Source organism: Myxine glutinosa, chromosome 4 (genome assembly GCF_964187855.1).
Source record: "Myxine glutinosa chromosome 4, kmMyxGlut1.1, whole genome shotgun sequence".
NCBI classification, from domain to species: Eukaryota; Metazoa; Chordata; class Myxini; order Myxiniformes; family Myxinidae; genus Myxine; species Myxine glutinosa.
Genome location: NC_136264.1, coordinates 27,348,981 through 27,367,904, shown reverse-complemented (window position 1 = coordinate 27,367,904; position 18,924 = coordinate 27,348,981). Strand labels below are relative to the sequence as shown.

Sequence of the window (18,924 nt, the reverse complement as noted above, 5' to 3'; positions counted from 1 at the left end):
GCTGGTACTCATTATGCTCACCTCGGAAGGACGGCAGGCTGAGTCAACCCAACTGGTATTATTTGCCGCCACGACAGGAGCTCAAACTCAAGACCCAAATATCTTAAGCCAACCACCTTAACAGTTAAGCCAACACAAGGCTTTATAACAAAATATAACGAAGAATTAAAAACAAAAATGATTTACATTTGAAAAATAATGACACTGGGACCTTTGATTTCGTGTGATATGAGAAACAGCTCATTGCACCAAATTATTACTTCATCTAGATGGGCAAATGATAGTACAGCCAAATTATATATTTTTAGCTTGCTCTAGCACAGGGGCGGGCAACCCCCGGCCCGCGGGCCACATCCGGCCCGCGAAGGCTTAGCGTCCGGCCCGCCACCCTGCTAGGCTTTATTATTGCAATCCGGCCCGCGGACCTCCCAGTAAAACTCATATCATTTGTAAATGTAAGAGTTTATATTTAGCCGGTCTGAATTCAAGAAAGGGACATTTTGTCTTCAGCACCGTCCTCTTCCGGAAGACATGCGCACGGGGAACTGTCTTGCCTAGACACCGCCTGCTTGCTGATAGGCGGTCTTTTCAAATCAGCCGGCATGTGATACGGACGTCCTTCCGATTCAGTCAGCTTGCGACAAACGTTGGTGTCTGGGACAAATAACTTGCAACAAAGAGGTAAGCGACGCAGAGTTCTCTAAACCTATTTCAATTTTCACTTTCTTTCAATTTGCTTTGTTTTGTTTGTTAGAACATGTTATTATCTTTCATTTGCTGCGTTTAAATAATTTTATTCTCCCTTTTTATTTGTAAAAATAAAAATATAACGAACTTTCTATTTGTAAAGAAAAAAAATATATAACGAACTTTCTGTTTGTAAAAGAAAAAAGAAATTGACGAACTTTTGTTTAAAAGGAAAACGAAATTGACGAACTTTTATTTAAAAGGAAAACGAACTCTTTAAAAAAAAAAGTATGCAGACTGATTCATTTCCTGTATTTCAGTTTTACGGTGAAACTGTGTCATATTCAGCGTTGGCCACGTGCGCGCAAAATAAATACATTCATCTGTACAATTCGTCTTCCGAGATTTTTTGTGCCCCAGATTGCTTGCTGTTACATCATTTATTCATTGCTGATATACCTAATTTTCTTCCTTTTCAGCTCATCATGTCTGCGACCCAGCGTGTTAAGAAGAGGAAAGTGGACCTCGAGCGTCGGATCTTCAACCCTGAGTGGGAGAAGTACTTCTTCATCGAGCGCTTTGGACAGGCCCAGTGCCTCATATGCTTGAAGACTTTGGCTGTCCTAAAAGAGTACAACGTGCGCCGCCACTGGGAGACAGAGCACCGCTCGTCAAACTTCGCGTCGGTGTCTGCCACCGAAAGGAAGGACGCCATGGTTAGACTATCAGGCAACTTGGAGAAACAAACTTCACTCTTCCGCAAGCAGAATACTGAGGCCGAAAAGGTGACGCGCGCCAGTTATGAAGTCTCCCGCATCCTTGCTCGCCGAATGAAGCCATTCGCGGATGGGGACTTCATCAAGGAATGTCTCCTCGCTGTAGTGGACTCCGTCTGTCCAGAGCAGCGTTCCGCATTTGAGAACGTGAGCCTTTCGTCCCGCACCGTTCGTCGCCGCATCGAGGATATGTCGGAAAACGTGCACGACTCACTCAAAACACGCAGCTCAAATTTCGTCGCCTTTTCCCTCGCTCTGGATGAGAGCACCGACACAAAGGACACGGCCCAGCTGTCCGTTTTCATCCGTGGCGTCACCGCTGACTTTCAAGTGTGTGAGGAATTCCTCCAGCTTGTCCCGCTGCGCGACACCACCACTGGGAAAGACATCTGCGACGCCGTGCTTCTGTGTGTTGATCAGCACTCCCTGGACCTCTCCCGTCTTGTGTGTGTGACGACCGACGGTGCCCCGGCGATGGTTGGTGAGAAGAAGGGCGCCGCTTCGCTGCTAGTGCGTCACTGTGCAGCCGCCGGATACACTCAGCCCATTAACAAGATGCACTGCATCATCCACCAAGAGTCCCTGTGCGCTAAGTCTGCCAACCTCGTTGGTGTCATGTCTGTCGTGGTGAAGGTTGTCAACTCCATCCTCTCCCGCAGCCTTAACCATCGTCAGTTCCAGGCACTGATGGACGAGGTGAACGTGCACTACAACGACCTGCTCTACTTCTGTGAGGTACGCTGGCTGAGTCGTGGGGCCATGCTGTCTCGGGTGTGCGACCTACAGCAGGAGATTGCCACCTTTCTACGTCAGAAGAACCTTCCCCACGCTGATCAATTCTCTGATCCGCGGTGGCTAGCTCGCCTGGCCCTGCTCACGGACATCACGGCGCACCTGAACACCCTCAACATAAAGCTGCAAGGCAAAGACATTCTCGTGACAGACATGTACGCGCACATCACTGCCTTCGAGGTTAAACTGCGCTTGTGGGAGGCTCAATTGGCTTCTGGTCAGTTTGTGCATTTTCCTCGCCTTGCTGCATGTGCCCCTGACGATGTGGACCTGGGCACTTGCGTTAGTGTCGTCAACTCTCTACGTGAGGAATTTGCTTCCCGTTTTGCAGGAGTCAGGGTGCTGGCTGCGGACTTCAAGCTTTTCACTGCTCCCTTTGACTTCCCCGTGGAAGACGCCCCTGCCTCCTTACAGATGGAGTTGGTGGAGCTGCAGTGCAACGATGAAATGAAGGCGAAGTTCCGCACCTCTTCTCCATTGTCCTTCTTCCGCGACACCGTTCTCCCTTCTAACAATTTTCAAAAATACATTGCCCATGTCCAACGCATTGTGGCCATGTTCGGCAGCACCTACTGCTGTGAACAGCTCTTCTCGAAAATGAAGTACACGAAGTCTCACCTTCGCTCCCAACTCTCGGACCGCCACCTCAATGACATTCTTCTGTTGTCTACCTCAAACATCGAGCCAGACATGGAAATACTTCTTCATGGCAAACAGCACCAGCAGTCTCATTGATTTGTAGAGTGTTCAATGCAATTTTTGTACAATCTATTCATGTAAACAAAATATAGTAATTCTGAGATTTCGTTTTTCACTCCGGCCCGCGATCTCCTTCCAAAAGTCTCATCTGGCCCTCACTCTGAAAAGGTTGCCCGCCCCTGCTCTAGCAGATGGAAACTGCATTATGTCAGATGCACATTGCACACCCACCCTTGCCTTTTCAATTTCAGAATGCAAGGAATTCTTTACAATCGTGCCAGTTCAACTCCACCATAATTGCCTCTATGCAGCCAAAACGAAAACCAAAATATGGCCTTTGCGATACTGGTTTATGTGCCAGACTGCAAAAGGCCCCAGCTCAGAAAACAAGCGTTACGCCTCAGTCCCCCGTAGGTGAAGTGATGTGAGTTGACAATGTTTAAGACGCAGAAAACATGCCATGATATGATATTTCGCTCACAAGGTTCAGACATACATGGAGGTGGCTATATTGGATTTTGACGTGCCCACCCAATTTTCAATAGCGTTCTTCCTTATGCCTAGATACACCCACACACCAGATTAGAAGTTAGTACTTCGCTTATTTTTCAAGATATTCCGCTCACAAGGTTCAGACATACATGGCGGCGGCCATCTTGGATTTTGACGTGGCGACCCAATTTTCAATAGCGTTATTCCTTGTTCCTAGATACACCCACACACCAGATTAGAAGTTGGTACTTCGCTTATTTTTCAAGATATTACGCTCACAAGGTTCAGACATACATGGTGGCGGCCATGTTGGATTTTGACGTGGCGACCCAATTTACAATAGCGTTCTTCCTTATGCCGAGATACACCCACACACCAAATTAGAAGTTGGTACTTCGCTTATTTTTCAAGATATTCATCTCACAAGGTTCAGACATACATGGCGGTGGCCATCTTGGATTTTGACGTGGCGACCCAATTTTAAACAGAGTTCTTGCTTGTGCCTAGATACACCCACACACCAGATTAGAAGTTGGTACTTCGCTTATTTTTCAAGATATTAAGCTCACAAGGTTCAGACATATATATGGTGGCGGCCATCTTGGATTTTGACGTGGCGACGCAATTTTCAATAGCCTTCTTCCTTATGCCGAGATACACCCACACACCAAATTAGAAGTTGGTACTTCGCTTATTTTTCAAGATATTCATCTCACAAGGTTGAGACAGACATGGCGGTGGCCATCTTGGATTTTGACGTGGCGACCCAATAGATACACCCACACACCAGATTAGACGTTGGTACTTCGCTTATTGTTCGAGATATTTCGCTCACAAGTTTCAGACATATATATGGTGGCAGCCATCTTGGATTTTGACGTGGCGACCCAATTTTCAATAGCGTTCGTCCTTATGCAGAGATACACCCACACACCAGATTAGAAGTTGGTACTTCGCTTATTTTTCAAGATATTCATCTCACAAGGTTCAGACATACATGGCGGCGGCCGTCTTGGATTTTGACGTGGTAACCCAATAGATACACCCACACACCAGATTAGACGTTGGTACTTCGCTTATTGTTTGAGATGTTTCGCTCAAGTTTCAGACATATATATATGGTGGCGGCCATCTTGGATTTTGACGTGGTGGCCCAATTTTAAATAGCGTTCGTCCTTATGCAGAGATACACCCACACACCAGATTAGAAGTTGGTACTTCGCTTATTTTTCAAGATATGCAGGTTACAAGGTTCAGACATACATGGCATCAGACATACATGGCGGCGGCCATCTAGGATTTTGACGTGGCGACCCAATTTTAAACAGCGTTCTTGCTTGTGCCTAGATACACGCACACACCAGATTAGAAGTTGGTACTTCGCTTATTTTTCAAGATATTTCGCTCACAAGTTTCAGACATATATATGGTGGCGGCCATCTTGGATTTTGACGTGGCGACCCAATTTTCAATAGCGTTCGTCCTTATGCCGAGATACACCCACACACCACAATAGAAGTTGGTACTTCGCTTATTTTTCAAGATATTCATCTCACAATGTTCAGACATACATGGCGGCGGCCATCTTGGATTTTGACGTGGCGACCCAATTTTCAATAGCGTTCTTCCTTATGCCTAGATACACCCACACACCAGATTAGAAGTTGGTACTTCGCTTATTTTTCAAGATATGCAGGTTACAAGGTTCAGACATACATGGCATCAAACATACATGGCGGCGGCCATCTTGGATTTTGACGTGGCGACCCAATTTTAAACAGCGTTCTTGCTTGTGCCTAGATACACGCACACACCAGATTAGAAGTTGGTACTTCGCTTATTTTTCAAGATATTTCGCTCACAGGTTTCAGACATATATATGGTGGCAGCCATTTTGGATTTTGACGTGGCGACCCAATTTTCAATAGCGTTCGTCCTTATGCCGAGATACACCCACACACCACAATAGAAGTTGGTACTTCGCTTATTTTTCAAGATATTTCGCTCACAAGTTTCAGACATATATATGGTGGCGGCTATCTTGGATTTTGACGTGGCGACCCAATTTTCAATAGCGTTCGTCCTTATGCCGAGATACACCCACACACCACAATAGAAGTTGGTACTTCGCTTATTTTTCAAGATATTCATCTCACAATGTTCAGACATACATGGCGGCGGCCATCTTGGATTTTGACGTGGCGACCCAATTTTCAATAGCGTTCTTCCTTATGCCTAGATACACCCACACACCAGATTAGAAGTTGGTACTTCGCTTATTTTTCAAGATATGCAGGTTACAAGGTTCAGACATACATGGCATCAAACATACATGGCGGCGGCCATCTTGGATTTTGACGTGGGTTGCACCCACACACCAAATTCGAATGCAGTCCTTCGCTTACGCACGCACGCACGCACACACGCACGCCCGTTGGTACTTCGCTTATTTTTCAAGATATTCATCTCAAGGTTCAGACATACATGGCGGCGGCCATCTTGGATTTTGACGAGGCGACCCAATTTTAAACAGAGTTCTTGATTGTGCCTAGATACACCCACACACCAGATTAGAAGTTGGTACTTCGCTTATTTTTCAAGATATTTCGCTCACAAGGTTCAGACATATATATGGTGGCGGCCATCTTGGATTTTGACGTGGCGACGCAATTTTCAATAGCCTTCTTCCTTATGCCGAGATACACCCACACACCAAATTAGAAGTTGGTACTTCGCTTATTTTTCAAGATATTCATCTCACAAGGTTGACTGTCTTTGTCTTTCCCTCGCGGTCCCCATGTGCTGTTTTTGTCTTTCCCTCGCGGTCCCCATGTACTGTCTTTGTCTTTCCCTCGCGGTCCCCATGTGCTGTTTTTGTCTTTCCCTCGTGGTCCCCATGTACTGTCTTTCCCTCGCGGTCCCCATGTACTGTCTTTCCCTCGCGGTCCCCATGTACTGTCTTTGTCTTTCCCTCGCGGTCCCCATGTACTGTCTTTGTCTTTCCCTCGCGGTCCCCATGTACTGTCTTTCCCTCGCGGTCCCCATGTACTGTCTTTGTCTTTCCCTCGCGGTCCCCATGTGCTGTTTTTGTCTTTCCCTCGCGGTCCCCATGTGCTGTCTTTGTCTTTCCCTCGCGGTCCCCATGTACTGTCTTTGTCTTTCCCTCGCGGTCCCCATGTGCTGTCTTTGTCTTTCCCTCGCGGTCCCCATGTACTGTCTTTGTCTTTCCCTCGCGGTCCCCATGTGCTGTTTTTGTCTTTCCCTCGCGGTCCCCATGTACTGTCTTTGTCTTTCCCTCGCGGTCCCCATGTGCTGTTTTTGTCTTTCCCTCGCGGTCCCCATGTACTGTCTTTCCCTCGCGGTCCCCATGTACTGTCTTTCCCTCGCGGTCCCCATGTACTGTCTTTGTCTTTCCCTCGCGGTCCCCATGTGCTGTTTTTGTCTTTCCCTCGCGGTCCCCATGTACTGTCTTTGTCTTTCCCTCGCGGTCCCCATGTGCTGTTTTTGTCTTTCCCTCGCGGTCCCTATGTACTGTCTTTCCCTCGCGGTCCCCATGTACTGTCTTTGTCTTTCCCTCGCGGTCCCTATGTGCTGTCTTTGTCTTTCCCTCGCGGTCCCTATGTGCTGTCTTTGTCTTTCCCTCGCGGTCCCCATGTGCTGTTTTTGTCTTTCCCTCGCGGTCCCTATGTGCTGTCTTTGTCTTTCCCTCGCGGTCCCTATGTGCTGTCTTTGTCTTTCCCTCGCGGTCCCTATGTGCTGTCTTTGTCTTTCCCTCGCGGTCCCTATGTGCTGTCTTTGTCTTTCCCTCGCGGTCCCTATGTGCTGTCTTTGTCTTTCCCTCGCGGTCCCTATGTGCTGTCTTTGTCTTTCCCTCGCGGTCCCCATGTGCTGTTTTTGTCTTTCCCTCGCGGTCCCTATGTGCTGTCTTTGTCTTTCCCTCGCGGTCCCCATGTGCTGTTTTTGTCTTTCCCTCGCGGTCCCCATGTACTGTCTTTCCCTCGCGGTCCCCATGTACTGTCTTTGTCTTTCCCTCGCGGTTGTCAGCTCTTTCACGAGCCTCGATTCAGTATAGAAAAAAAAAAAAAAAAAAAAAAAAAAAGACATACATGGCGGTGGCCATCTTGGATTTTGACGTGGCGACCCAATAGATACACCCACACACCAGATTAGACGTTGGTACTTCGCTTATTGTTCGAGATATTTCGCTCACAAGTTTCAGACATATATATGGTGGCAGCCATCTTGGATTTTGACGTGGCGACCCAATTTTCAATAGCGTTCGTTCTTATGCAGAGATACACCCACACACCAGATTAGAAGTTGGTACTTCGCTTATTTTTCAAGATATTCATCTCACAAGGTTCAGACATATATATGGTGGCGGCCATCTTGGATTTTGACGTGGCGACCCAATTTTCAATAGCGTTCTTCCTTATGCCTAGTTACACCCACACACCAGATTAGAAGTTGGTACTTCGCTTATTTTTCAAGATATGCAGGTTACAAGGTTCAGACATACATGGCATCAGACATACATGGCGGCGGCCATCTTGGATTTTGACGTGGCGACCCAATTTTAAACAGCTTTCTTGCTTGTGCCTAGTACACCCACACACCAGATTAGAAGTTGGTAATTCGCTTATTTTTCAAGATATTTCGCTCACAATGTTCAGAAATATATATGGTGGTGGCCATCTTGGATTTTGACGTGGCGACCCAATTTTCAATAGCTTTCTTCCTTATGCCGAGATACACCCACACACCAAATTAGACGTTGGTACTTGGCTTATTTTTCAAGATATTCATCTCACAAGTTTCAGACATACATGGCGGCGGCCATCTTGGCTTTTGATGTGGCGACCCGATTTTAAACAGCGTTCTTCCTTGTGCCTAGATACACCCACACACCAGATTAGACGTTGGTACTTCGCTTATTTTTCGAGATATTTCGCTCACAAGTTTCAGACATATATATGGTGGCGGCCATCTTGGATTTTGACGTGGCGACCCAATTTTCAATAGCGTTCGTCCTTATGCCGAGATACACCCACACACCAAATTATAAGTTGGGACTTCGCTTATTTTTCAAGATATTCATCTCACAATGTTCAGACATACATGGCGGCGGCCATCTTGGATTTTGACGTGGCGACCCAATTTTCAATAGCGTTCTTCCTTATGCCTAGATACACCCACACACCAGATTAGAAGTTGGTACTTCGCTTATTTTTCAAGATATGCAGGTTACAAGGTTCAGACATACATGGCATTAGACATACATGGCGGCGGCCATCTTGGATTTTGACGTGGGTTGCACCCACACACCAAATTCGAATGCGATCCTTCGCTTACGCACGCACGCCCGCACGGACGGACGGACGGACACACGGACGGAGAGGAAAGCCATAGTCCCCCTTTCGCTCCGCTGAGCGACGGGGGACAAATATGGACGAATAAGATGGCACTGCCATGAACGGACAGAACAATTCAAAAGGCAAATATGGCAGCAATTGATACAGCCTTCTTCTTCTTTCGTGTATCATCAGATGGCCAGCTCAGTGTCGTGCAGCCATGCCCTCGTCTCTGGTCCTACGTCAAAGAGGCCGGCTTATGAAGGTGGTCTGTATAGGGGGCAGGTGGTAATTATGTGTTCGGCAGTCTGCTCAGGCTCGCTGCACTCGCACGCGGCGCTGTCTGCCAGGCCCCACATCTTCGCGATGATTTGAAGCGGCCGACCCCCGTACGTAGACGGTTCAGCAAGGTCCACTGCAGGCGTGGTAGGTCTTCTCCTACGACGCCACCTCCTGGGTCCCAGATGTAGCAGTGGATACGGGTGGGCCCGGCCGTTTCCCACACATGCTTCCAAGATGCCGCCAGCCATGCGCTTCTAGACAGGTCCTCAGGGATAGAACTGAGCATCTCTTGTGCCGCCTTGTTGTAGGGATGGCGGGACTTGAGTCTGCTTGGAGGCGCCACTATCGTTGTGGTGTTGTGCAGGATGTGCCAGTCGTGTTTCTGGGCATTCCTTGCCAGGGCGAGGGTAGCAGCCTCCCGTCAGAGGCCGGCCGGGGCGATTCCCGCTAGGACTGGCAGGTGGAATGCCGGGGTGGGCTTCAAGCAACCACCTACAATGCGGAGGGTGTTGTTAATGGCAACATCAACCTTTCTCACGTGTGGGCTTCTGCTCCAGGCTGGGGCGCAGTATTCGGCTGCAAAGACGACCAGGGCTTGCGTGGATATTCGTAGGGTCTTGGTGGAGGCTCCCCAGGTTGTACCAGCGAGACGTCAGATAAGCGAGACCCTTGATGTCACCTTGGCCTTAACTTCTTCTAGGTGTTGCTTGAAGGACAGTATCCGAGCTAGGCATACACCGAGGTACTTTGGGGCCTGCTGGAACTCCAGGCGTTTGTTGTCAACGAACACGTCCAGTTCCCTTTTTGCTTCTCTGTTGTTAAGATGGTATGCCGCTGACACTGTCTTACCAATGCTGAGCTGCAAACGCCACCTCCGGAGGTAGGCTACCAAGGTGCCCATGTCTTGGTTGATAACGTTTTCCATCGCCTTCCATGTTGGTCGTTGCAGCATGATGGCCAGGTCGTCCGCGTAACCGTACTTTCTGGATGTTGTATCCGGCAGGTCGTAGATGTTAAACAGCATCGGCGAGAGAACAGAACCCTGCGGGACACCATTCCTCAGTCTTCTGAGCCTGCTGCGCTGGCCGTCGCTGGTCTGTAGGATGAAGCTGCGGTTTGACAGCATCTCCATGATGAAGTTCACCATATGCCGGTCTGGGATTGTCCTCAGCAACTTCAGGTGGAGTCCACGGTGCCAAACGGTGTAGTATGCAGCTGTCGGGTCCAGGAACACTACGCCAGCTTTCTCATTGTCCTGGAAGCTGTCTTTAATATCTTGTGTGAGTCATGTTACCTGGTCCACTGTTGAACTGCCACGACGGAAACCGGCTTGTTCCCGCGGGAGCTGTGGGTCCACCACTGGGTCGATGCGGCTGTGGATCATCCTCTCCAGAATCTTAAATGGGACGCAGAGCAACAAGATTGGTCTGTAGGACTTGAGATCTTCCGCAGGTTTGTTCGGCTTCGGCAGGGCTATGACGGAAGCACGGCGCCAGGTCTTCGGGAGCATGGACCTCCGGAGGCACAACGAGAAGAACGAACACAGCCAACCAGATGTTGTTGTGCTCTGGTGGATGACGAACTCCGGATAGATGTTGTCACGGCCTGGTGACTTAACCGGCTTGAGTTTGCTCATGGCCGCACTGAAGTTCGGCTGCTGTGAAGTCTCCAGAGAGATTGGCATCCACGCTGGCCGCCCTGGAGAGAGAAGACACCTCACGCAACGTCAGGCGGGCAAAGTTTTTGTCTGCATCCGGGAAGCGACCGTTCTTCAGGAGCTGGGACGCAATGGCGTCTGCTGTCACCGGGCACCTGAATGGCATTGTATTTCTGCCTGTACAGCCTATTGAGCCATAAATAGCAAAACCTTTTTTCAAAGATAAACAGAATTAGGGGAAGGACTAATAGAATGGCCTCGTGGTACACACACTCGCCTCCATGAAGTATAGCCTGGGTTTGAAGCCCTACCCAGATATAAACTGTCATCCTGCCGTTTAACAGGGAGGGTAATTCATCAATGGTTGTGTGATCTCTATCTCTCTGGATACTCTAGAAAATGGACTCTCTGGAAAATCCTCTCTATCTATGCATGCCACTCTCTGCCGCTCCATTCCTCTTCCCTCAGATCGGCAGTCTGCAGCCTCCTCACTCTCTGAAGACTTGGACAAAATCACAGACTGGTCAAACAAGTGGAACATGTCTTTCAATCCTGACAAATCTCACACTCTTACTATGTCTCTCCGAAAAGATCGACTGGACAACCCTCCCATCTACTTTCTCAACAATCCTCTCCAAGAAGTTCTGTCGCTCAAGCTTTTGGGTCTCACTATCTGCCATGATCTTTCTTGGGAAAACCACATTTCCAAGCTGGCCTCCAAAGCCAGTCGCCGACTGGGCATCCTCTGTCGTGCGAAGTCCTTCCTCGGCACACCTGAGCTCCTCACCACATACAAGGCTTTCATCCGCAGCTCAATGGAATACTGTTCTCCCCTATGGGCCGGTGCTCCTGCCTCACACCTAGCTCGGCTTCACGCTGTTGAAACCAAAGCTTTCACAATTATTGGAATCTCCCGCGATGAAGCTGTCTCTGAGGGCCTTTCACTCACTCACCGCAGGCAGGTAGGTGGTCTTTCTGTCTTCTACCGACTCCTCTCCGGCCTTGCACCCCCAGCTCTCTCTGTGCTCTGTCCCCCAAATATTCCTACAGGTCGCACAAGATCTGCCAGCAACCCTCTGATGGTTAAACTGCCGAAATCTCGGCTCTCTGCTCACCTTCACTCTTTCATTCCTCATTTCTCCCGCCTCTGGAACATACTCCCTCACTCCCTTCAATCCCACTCCTCCCTCCAGGTCTTTAAAACAGCTGTTCACCACCATCTCTTATCTTCCCCCATCCAAAACCTTGATCTTTTCTACCCCCGCGAATTCACCCCAGATCCACCTTGTTTGAAATTCCAACTTCTTTCCTGGAAGTCCTGGCAGTGTCCATATGTTTTATACCTCTCCCACCCCCCCCCCCCTGCCCATGCCTCCCCCCAAAGCCCTCTCCCTCCCACAGATCTCTCGATGTCTCCATGTCTCTCGGTCCCTGCTCTCAAATGTTGTGTTTGTGTCCTTCCCCCTCTCTCCCCATCTTGTCTACCGCTCCCGATGTTATATGTTTAATGTGTCGGTTTGTCTTTCTGTGTGATGAATGTTCGCTCTTTCACGAGCCTCGATCTTGTATACAAAAAAACAAAAACAAAAAAAATCTCTCAGATGGACGAACATCCCATCTACCAGCATTCTTTGGTGGACCTTAAAGATCCCATGGTATCATTCGCGAAGAGGAAGTGAGCTATCACCGACACCATGAACAAATTACAAATTCCTGCCCTAACCAGCAATGGGCATGGCATCAGCGGCACAGCCACACCCCTCAGCCAATCAGCATATGAACGAAGAAGAAAAATTATAGGAATTTAAACGACGAAATTCTCATCCGAAAGACAAAAATACCGGTACATTCAAAACAAACTCTGTGGATGCCTCACGAGCACACCACCAGTAGTGTACCCAGTAGTGCTGTAACCGAACTCAAATTCGGCGAGTTGCGCTTCCGAGCCAAATCTAAGTCAAGCCTGGGTTGACTGTCAACTTGGAAAATAAGTCGGATATGTTCCTGTCACGTGAAATGAAGTAATTGCAGTGTTTTGCAAGTGTGTGAGGTAGAAATGTCTGTTATCAATTATCATATATGAATCAGATGTTCTATAGATTGGTCATGGTCATGCTGTTTCTCTTTGTAAGTTTCAAAGTAAAATGTTACCGTGTTCGAGCACTGTAACCGTTACAGTCTAGCTCTGTCAATGTCGTTGAGATTTGATTAGTCGTTACAAGTCATGTTTTATTAAAATAGGAATTGAAAAACAATATCAAGAAGCAGGCCTGCAGTGATAACAAACGAGTCTTATTGACACGTTCATGCTGTCGAGTCGATGACTTTTGTAATCTTTTCACAATGAACTTTGTCGTCAGGACAATTGATGGGTTTAATGAAAAAATGATTTATTGTACTTTACAAACATATTGCTTGTCTATCTGTGAATGTCATTGAGGATATAAAATGAAGTAAAATTAGTTTAAAAAAAAATAAAAAAAAGGATTTTTATGACTGTTGTTGGTGTTGTGCTCCTTCCTTGCACTTTTATATATTTTTCGATTGCTTCAATAAATATTTCAAAATAATAATTATGTTTTTTCTTCCTTGTCCTTCTAAAGCAGGGGGTCCAGGAGCCCTAAAGCAGGGGAAAGGACACAAAGTCCAGGAGCAGTTGGGTTCGACTGGGTAAGGTGGGAACAGCGAGAGATGGGTTTGGGACACAAGATTTTGAGGCAAACACAGAGTTGATGCATTCGGCTTTGTCACATGCGGCGTCAACTGTGTAGCCATTTGAGGTGAGGGAGGGGATGGAGGGGGAACAAACACCAGAAACGGATTTGACCAGACGCCACCAGGATTTGGAGGAAGGAGACGGGTTTGAGAGTTCATTCTTGAGTGTGGAGAGATAGCGCTTCCTTGCACTCCTGAGGGTAGACACACACTTGTTCCGAGCTGGGTGGAAGGAACTGAGATTGCCTTCAGTTGGATTAGCCTTCCGAGAGGCAAAGGCAAGTTGTTTCAGGGCAACTGTCTCACCACAAGATTCAGTGTACCATGGACGGCAGGAAGGGTAAGACAACTGAAGACGAGATGGGATAAATCTGTGCATGAGAGAGAGCAGTTTACTTTGGAAGAATTCCCAGGAAGAATTGATGTCAGAGGCAGCAGAGATGGGAGACCAGTCCAGATGATTGATGGCTGCTTGAAGACCGTGCCAGTCGGCCTGAGTGAAATGCCAGATTCGTCGACGCTGAGGAGGCTCTCTGAGAATGGCCAGAGAGATGTCCACTTTAACAAGCACATGATCAGAAGAACCGATTGGAGCAGAAGAAGAGCAGCAGACATTTGCAGGGAAGTTGGTCATAACCAAGTCTAGAAGAGAAGATACTCCATTGACTCAGATCCGGGTCGGGAAATTGACAGATTGTCTCAGTCCCAATGAGTCACAGAAGTCCTTTGCGGAGGTGCCATGACTGGTTGAATTTTACATGACATGACTGGAGGAACCCACACCCAGCCAGCTGGCATGATGACAGTTGAAGTCGCCACGTATGAGGAAGAGAGAGTTGGGATGAGTGGATAGAAGTTGGTCCATGCTGTCAGACAGCGAAATGTAAACTGAGTCATCACTGTTTGGAGGACGGTAGAGAACACATATGAACAAAAGGTGGGAGCAGAGAGGAAGCCATAGCCAGAGGTACTCCTGGGGGTGAGGTGGAGAGAGGGCAGTGCAAGGAGAGTGAGGAAGAGAGTTTTTGATAAAGATAGCAACCCAACCACCAGGACAAGGCTCAGGTCTATCATACCGGAGGAGGGAGTAACCAGGAAGAGATATTAAGGAATCAGAGAAATCTTGAAGGAGGAAAGTTTCTGTTAAGCAGATCAAGTCTGGATTGTCAGAAGCAACCTGAATGGAGAGATCAGTCAGGTTTGAGCGAAGGCCCCGGATGTTCGAGATCCATACCGTTAATGAAGCGAGAGGGGGAGCATCGGGTGCTGGACAGGGGAGGGGAGGGGTAGGGTCAGATGAAGGATGAGAGGGGGAGGTAGGGAGAGCAGTTGATAGTGTGTCAGAGATTACAGAAGAGTTACAAGAAAGGGAAGGATGAGGACGAAAGGTTTGATGGTGATGGGATGAGGCAGAGTGAGGGGATGTTTGAGGAGGGGGGGGGGGGGGCAGAGGAAAGTAGAAGATTGGGGGAGGTGGAGGTATGAGATAGAAGGGAGATGAAGTGGAGAGGAGGCAGCTTTGAGGAGGGGGGAGGGGGGAGAATTGGAGAGGGGTGGCAGGGGGGGGGGGAAGATTTGAAGGGGAGGGGTTGGGGGGGAGTTTTGAGGGGGAGGGGTGAGGGGGGAGTTTAGGAGGGGAGGGGCAAAAGGGGAGTTTAGGAGGGGAGGGGCAAGGGGGGAGTTTATAAAGTGGATGATTAATGAAAGACGAACATTTATAACAAATTGGGTTTATTGTGATTTTCAAGTCAGAGATCCGTTTAAGAACGACAGAGGAGGGTGGAATTGAAAGTGAGTTTAGAACATGTAGTAAGGAAGAATTGTAAGAGATTGAATTTTTTTTGAAGTGGAATGAGTTGAAGAGGAAATTGAAAAGAGCCTTTAAATAGGAAGAAAAACAGTGTGTTGTAATGTACCACTGAATAAAACACTGCAGGGGAAAGTTTAAATAATATTTAAACAGAACCGTGAAGTATAATCTTATATTCACAAAATACCAACGGGGAGAGGGAGCCTAGAGGGACAACCACGAGTCATGTGAACAGGGCAAAAGGTGGAAGGACATTTTCACCAGAATCAAATTGAGAATGAGGTTTGTAATTGCCGATATTCGGTTCTTTACCTAATATCCTAATGGCCTACAATCTCACGTAATGTAGGGCCTACATTACGTGACAGCACATTGGCTCAGTGTGAACTTTGACCCGCCCTAATCGCTATGTAAATGTTGTCATTGTCATGTCAATCATGCATTGTAATCGCATGCTTACGCCCGGGGCGTATAGTTGTTTTAATCAAATTTTATTAGAAAATTGAATATATATTTGTTTGAAAATATAATTATACAAATATAATTTCTTTTGAAATATATATATTTATATTTAAATATATATTTATTATATATTTAAAGTTAATATTTCATTGAATTTATTACAATTTATTATTATAATTTATTACGAGTCCCATACCCCCAGATTTTGGTCCCCATACCTCCAAGGGGTATGGATACCCCAGGTCTAAAGGGTTCCTGCTTTGGTAGTATAATAAATGTTTTGTTGAAACCGCAGAAGGAAAACAAGATGGAAAGTCTAATAGCGGCGCAGCCGGGCTTGTAAAATATTATAAACCACAAACACATACGATTCGCTTTTCAAACAGTCGCTAATGCCGTTAGTAACATTAAACAAAGAAATTTGGAGGAATCCCGACATCCGTGAAGTACGTTTTACTTACAGAACTGAGCGAAGATCTACTGTAATCTATATACTTCACAAGGGGTGGAGGTGTGCTCATTTATCAAGCATCTAGCTAGCATTTGCCAAGTCAGCCGTTCCTTAACAGTTTTGAATGGAGTGCTTGCTCGAATGCTTAAAACACTTGGCGATCTCCCAACAAGAAACTTGGTAAATAAACACACACCGAATGTTCTTGAGACCGGACCATAGATCGACTGTAATCTATATACCCCAAAGAAGAATGACCCTTCCTGCAGCTCCCATAGTGAGCGGTTGTAGGCCTACTAGTAAATTAAAATATCAGGTGGAGTCAGCCGTCGTAATGACATAGACGTAATGATGTAACTGACACAAAACTGCTGCTACTTTAATATGTAGAAGATGATATATTTTAACTTCCAGTACGTTTGCAATCACTATGAAGGGATTAGTGTTACGATTAGATTTACTATAATTTTAACGTTATATTTCGAAAATGATATTACTATTAAAAAACCCGAGGCGAATTCCTTACCTCCGCGATTATTAATATTAGTGCCGAACACCGCTCATAATTGATCATGAACCATACCCCGCTTCAATCCATTAATTTTCCATTCATGACATTGGGATTAAAGTGTTATGGTTATATATTACGACATTATTATTACGAAAACGATACTACTGAAACGATACACTACCGTATTAAGAAACCTGGGCTTAATTTGTCCGAAACGGTCCGAAGGTGAGGCTTAACGCCTAAGGCCTACAAGTACTGTATTGTTGGAAAAGCCGTAACGCCGATGCTTTCGATATTTGATGGCCATTTTAACAACCAGTTTGTTTGTATTTCACACTGAATGAAAAACGTGAAAGTAGAGTATGGCGATTGTGATATATGACAGGTTCGACGATATGTTCGGCATGAACGGCATATAAATCAAAATGGTGGTGTGTGGAGTCAGCCGTTGTACGTCGCAATGACATTAGACGTAATCACATCACCCTGTCATGTAACCAGATCTTCAGCTCTGATTGGTATACGTTTGAGGGGTCATACATACATACATACGGACGGACAAACACTGTTCTAGACGGCTTTGCCCTATGGGCGACGCCGTAAAAACATTTAGCACTTCTTCTTCTTCTATAAAATCGGACACGCTTTGATACAACCCCACTTTCATCAGACACGCTTTGATACAAACCCGCTTTGATACAGCACGCTTCGATACAGCACGCTTCGATACAGCACGCTTCGATACAGCACGCTTCGATACAGCACGCTTCGATACAGCACGCTTCGATACAGCACGCTTCGATACAGCACGCTTTGACACGACCCCGCTTTGACACGACCCCGCTCTGACACGACCCCGCTCTGACACGACCCCGCTTTGACACGACCCCGCTTTGATACGACCCCACTTTCATCATAATTAAAGCCACACTGAAAAGTCACATGCCTGGAGATGATAAAATGTAGAGTTGACAATGGCCAGACAGAAGCCTCTCTTCAGTGAAAGACACATGAAAGCCCACATGGAGTTTGCAAAAAAGCACCTAAAGGACTCCCAGACTGTGAGAAACAAGAATCTGTGGTCTGATGAAACCAAGATTGAACTGTTTGGCTTCCGTCTGGCCACTCTGCCATAAAGCCCTGATCGGTGGAGTGTTGCAGTGATGGTTGTCCTTCTGGAAGTTTCTCCCATCTCCACACAGGATCTCTGGAGCTCAGCCAGTGTGACCATCAGGTTCTTGGTCACCTCTCTTACCAAGGCCCTTCTCCCACGATTGCTCAGTTTGGCCGGGCGGCCAGTTCCAGGAAGAGTCCTGGTTGTACCAAACTTCTTCCATTTAAGAATTATGGAGGCCACTGTGCTCTTGGGAACCTTCAATGCAGCAGAAATTTTTTTGTAGGCTTCCCCAGATCTGTGCCTCGACACAATCCTGTCTCTGAGCTCTGCAGGCAGTTCCTTCGACTTCATCGCTTGGTTTTTGCTCTGATATGCATTGTCAGCTGTGAGACCTTAAATATAGACAGGTGTGTGCCTTTTCCAATCATGTCCAATCAATTGAATTTACCACATGTGGATTCCAATCAAGGTGTAGAAACATCTCAAAGATGATCAAGAGAAATGGGAGGCACCTGAGCTAAATTTCAAGTGTCATAGCAAAGGGTCTCAATACTTATGTCAATGTGATATTTCAGTTTTTTCTATTTAATAAATTTGCAAAACTTTCTAAAATCCTGTTTTCTCTTCGTCATTATGGGGTATTGAGTGTAAATTGATGAGGGAAAAAAATGAATTTAAACGATTTCAGCATAAGGCTGCAACATAACAAAATGTGAAAAAAGTAAAGGGGTCTGAATACTTTCTGAATGCACTGTATACATCGGTTTGGGCCCTAATCTCTCGATGGTGAAGAATCACTTCAAACATTCTAATGTCCAGATCCAGATTTTCACCAAAATCTAATCAATTCATCCATTGCAAATTTATCCCATTCAATCAAATCCAAGGTGTTGGATTCAAGTTGGATCCAAGATTCAATCAAATCAAGTCCCTGGTGTTGGGCTAGCGGCTAGGATGCCGGCTTAGGATCCTAGGATCCTGGGTTCGAATCCCGGTCAATCGCTGAATTAACGCCAGGGGGGTTGACTCAGTCTGTCATCCTTCCGAGGTCGGCAAATTGAGTACCAGTTCACTGGTAATTCCCTGCTTGTCGTTAAAGGCGGCAAAAAGGGTTGGCGTCAG

The 18,924-nt window shown here is 46.8% G+C and overlaps 2 protein-coding genes across 18 annotated transcripts in view; one reads left to right on the top strand and one right to left on the bottom strand.

The window, feature by feature from the left end:
- The window catches only part of LOC137424531 (eukaryotic translation initiation factor 4 gamma 3), a 269,017-nt gene that overhangs the window by 118,314 nt on the left and 131,779 nt on the right, over nucleotides 1–18,924 (bottom strand). The gene's annotated exons all lie outside the window — the stretch shown is intronic.
- Nucleotides 638–10,181, top strand: LOC144891473 (general transcription factor II-I repeat domain-containing protein 2A-like). The gene is made up of 4 exons (XM_078775091.1): nucleotides 638–681; nucleotides 1,167–1,907; nucleotides 9,637–9,714; nucleotides 10,083–10,181. The coding sequence occupies exons 2-4, from the start codon at nucleotides 1,173–1,175 to the stop codon at nucleotides 10,179–10,181; spliced, it is 912 nt and encodes a 303-aa protein (XP_078631217.1). The 5' UTR covers nucleotides 638–681; nucleotides 1,167–1,172.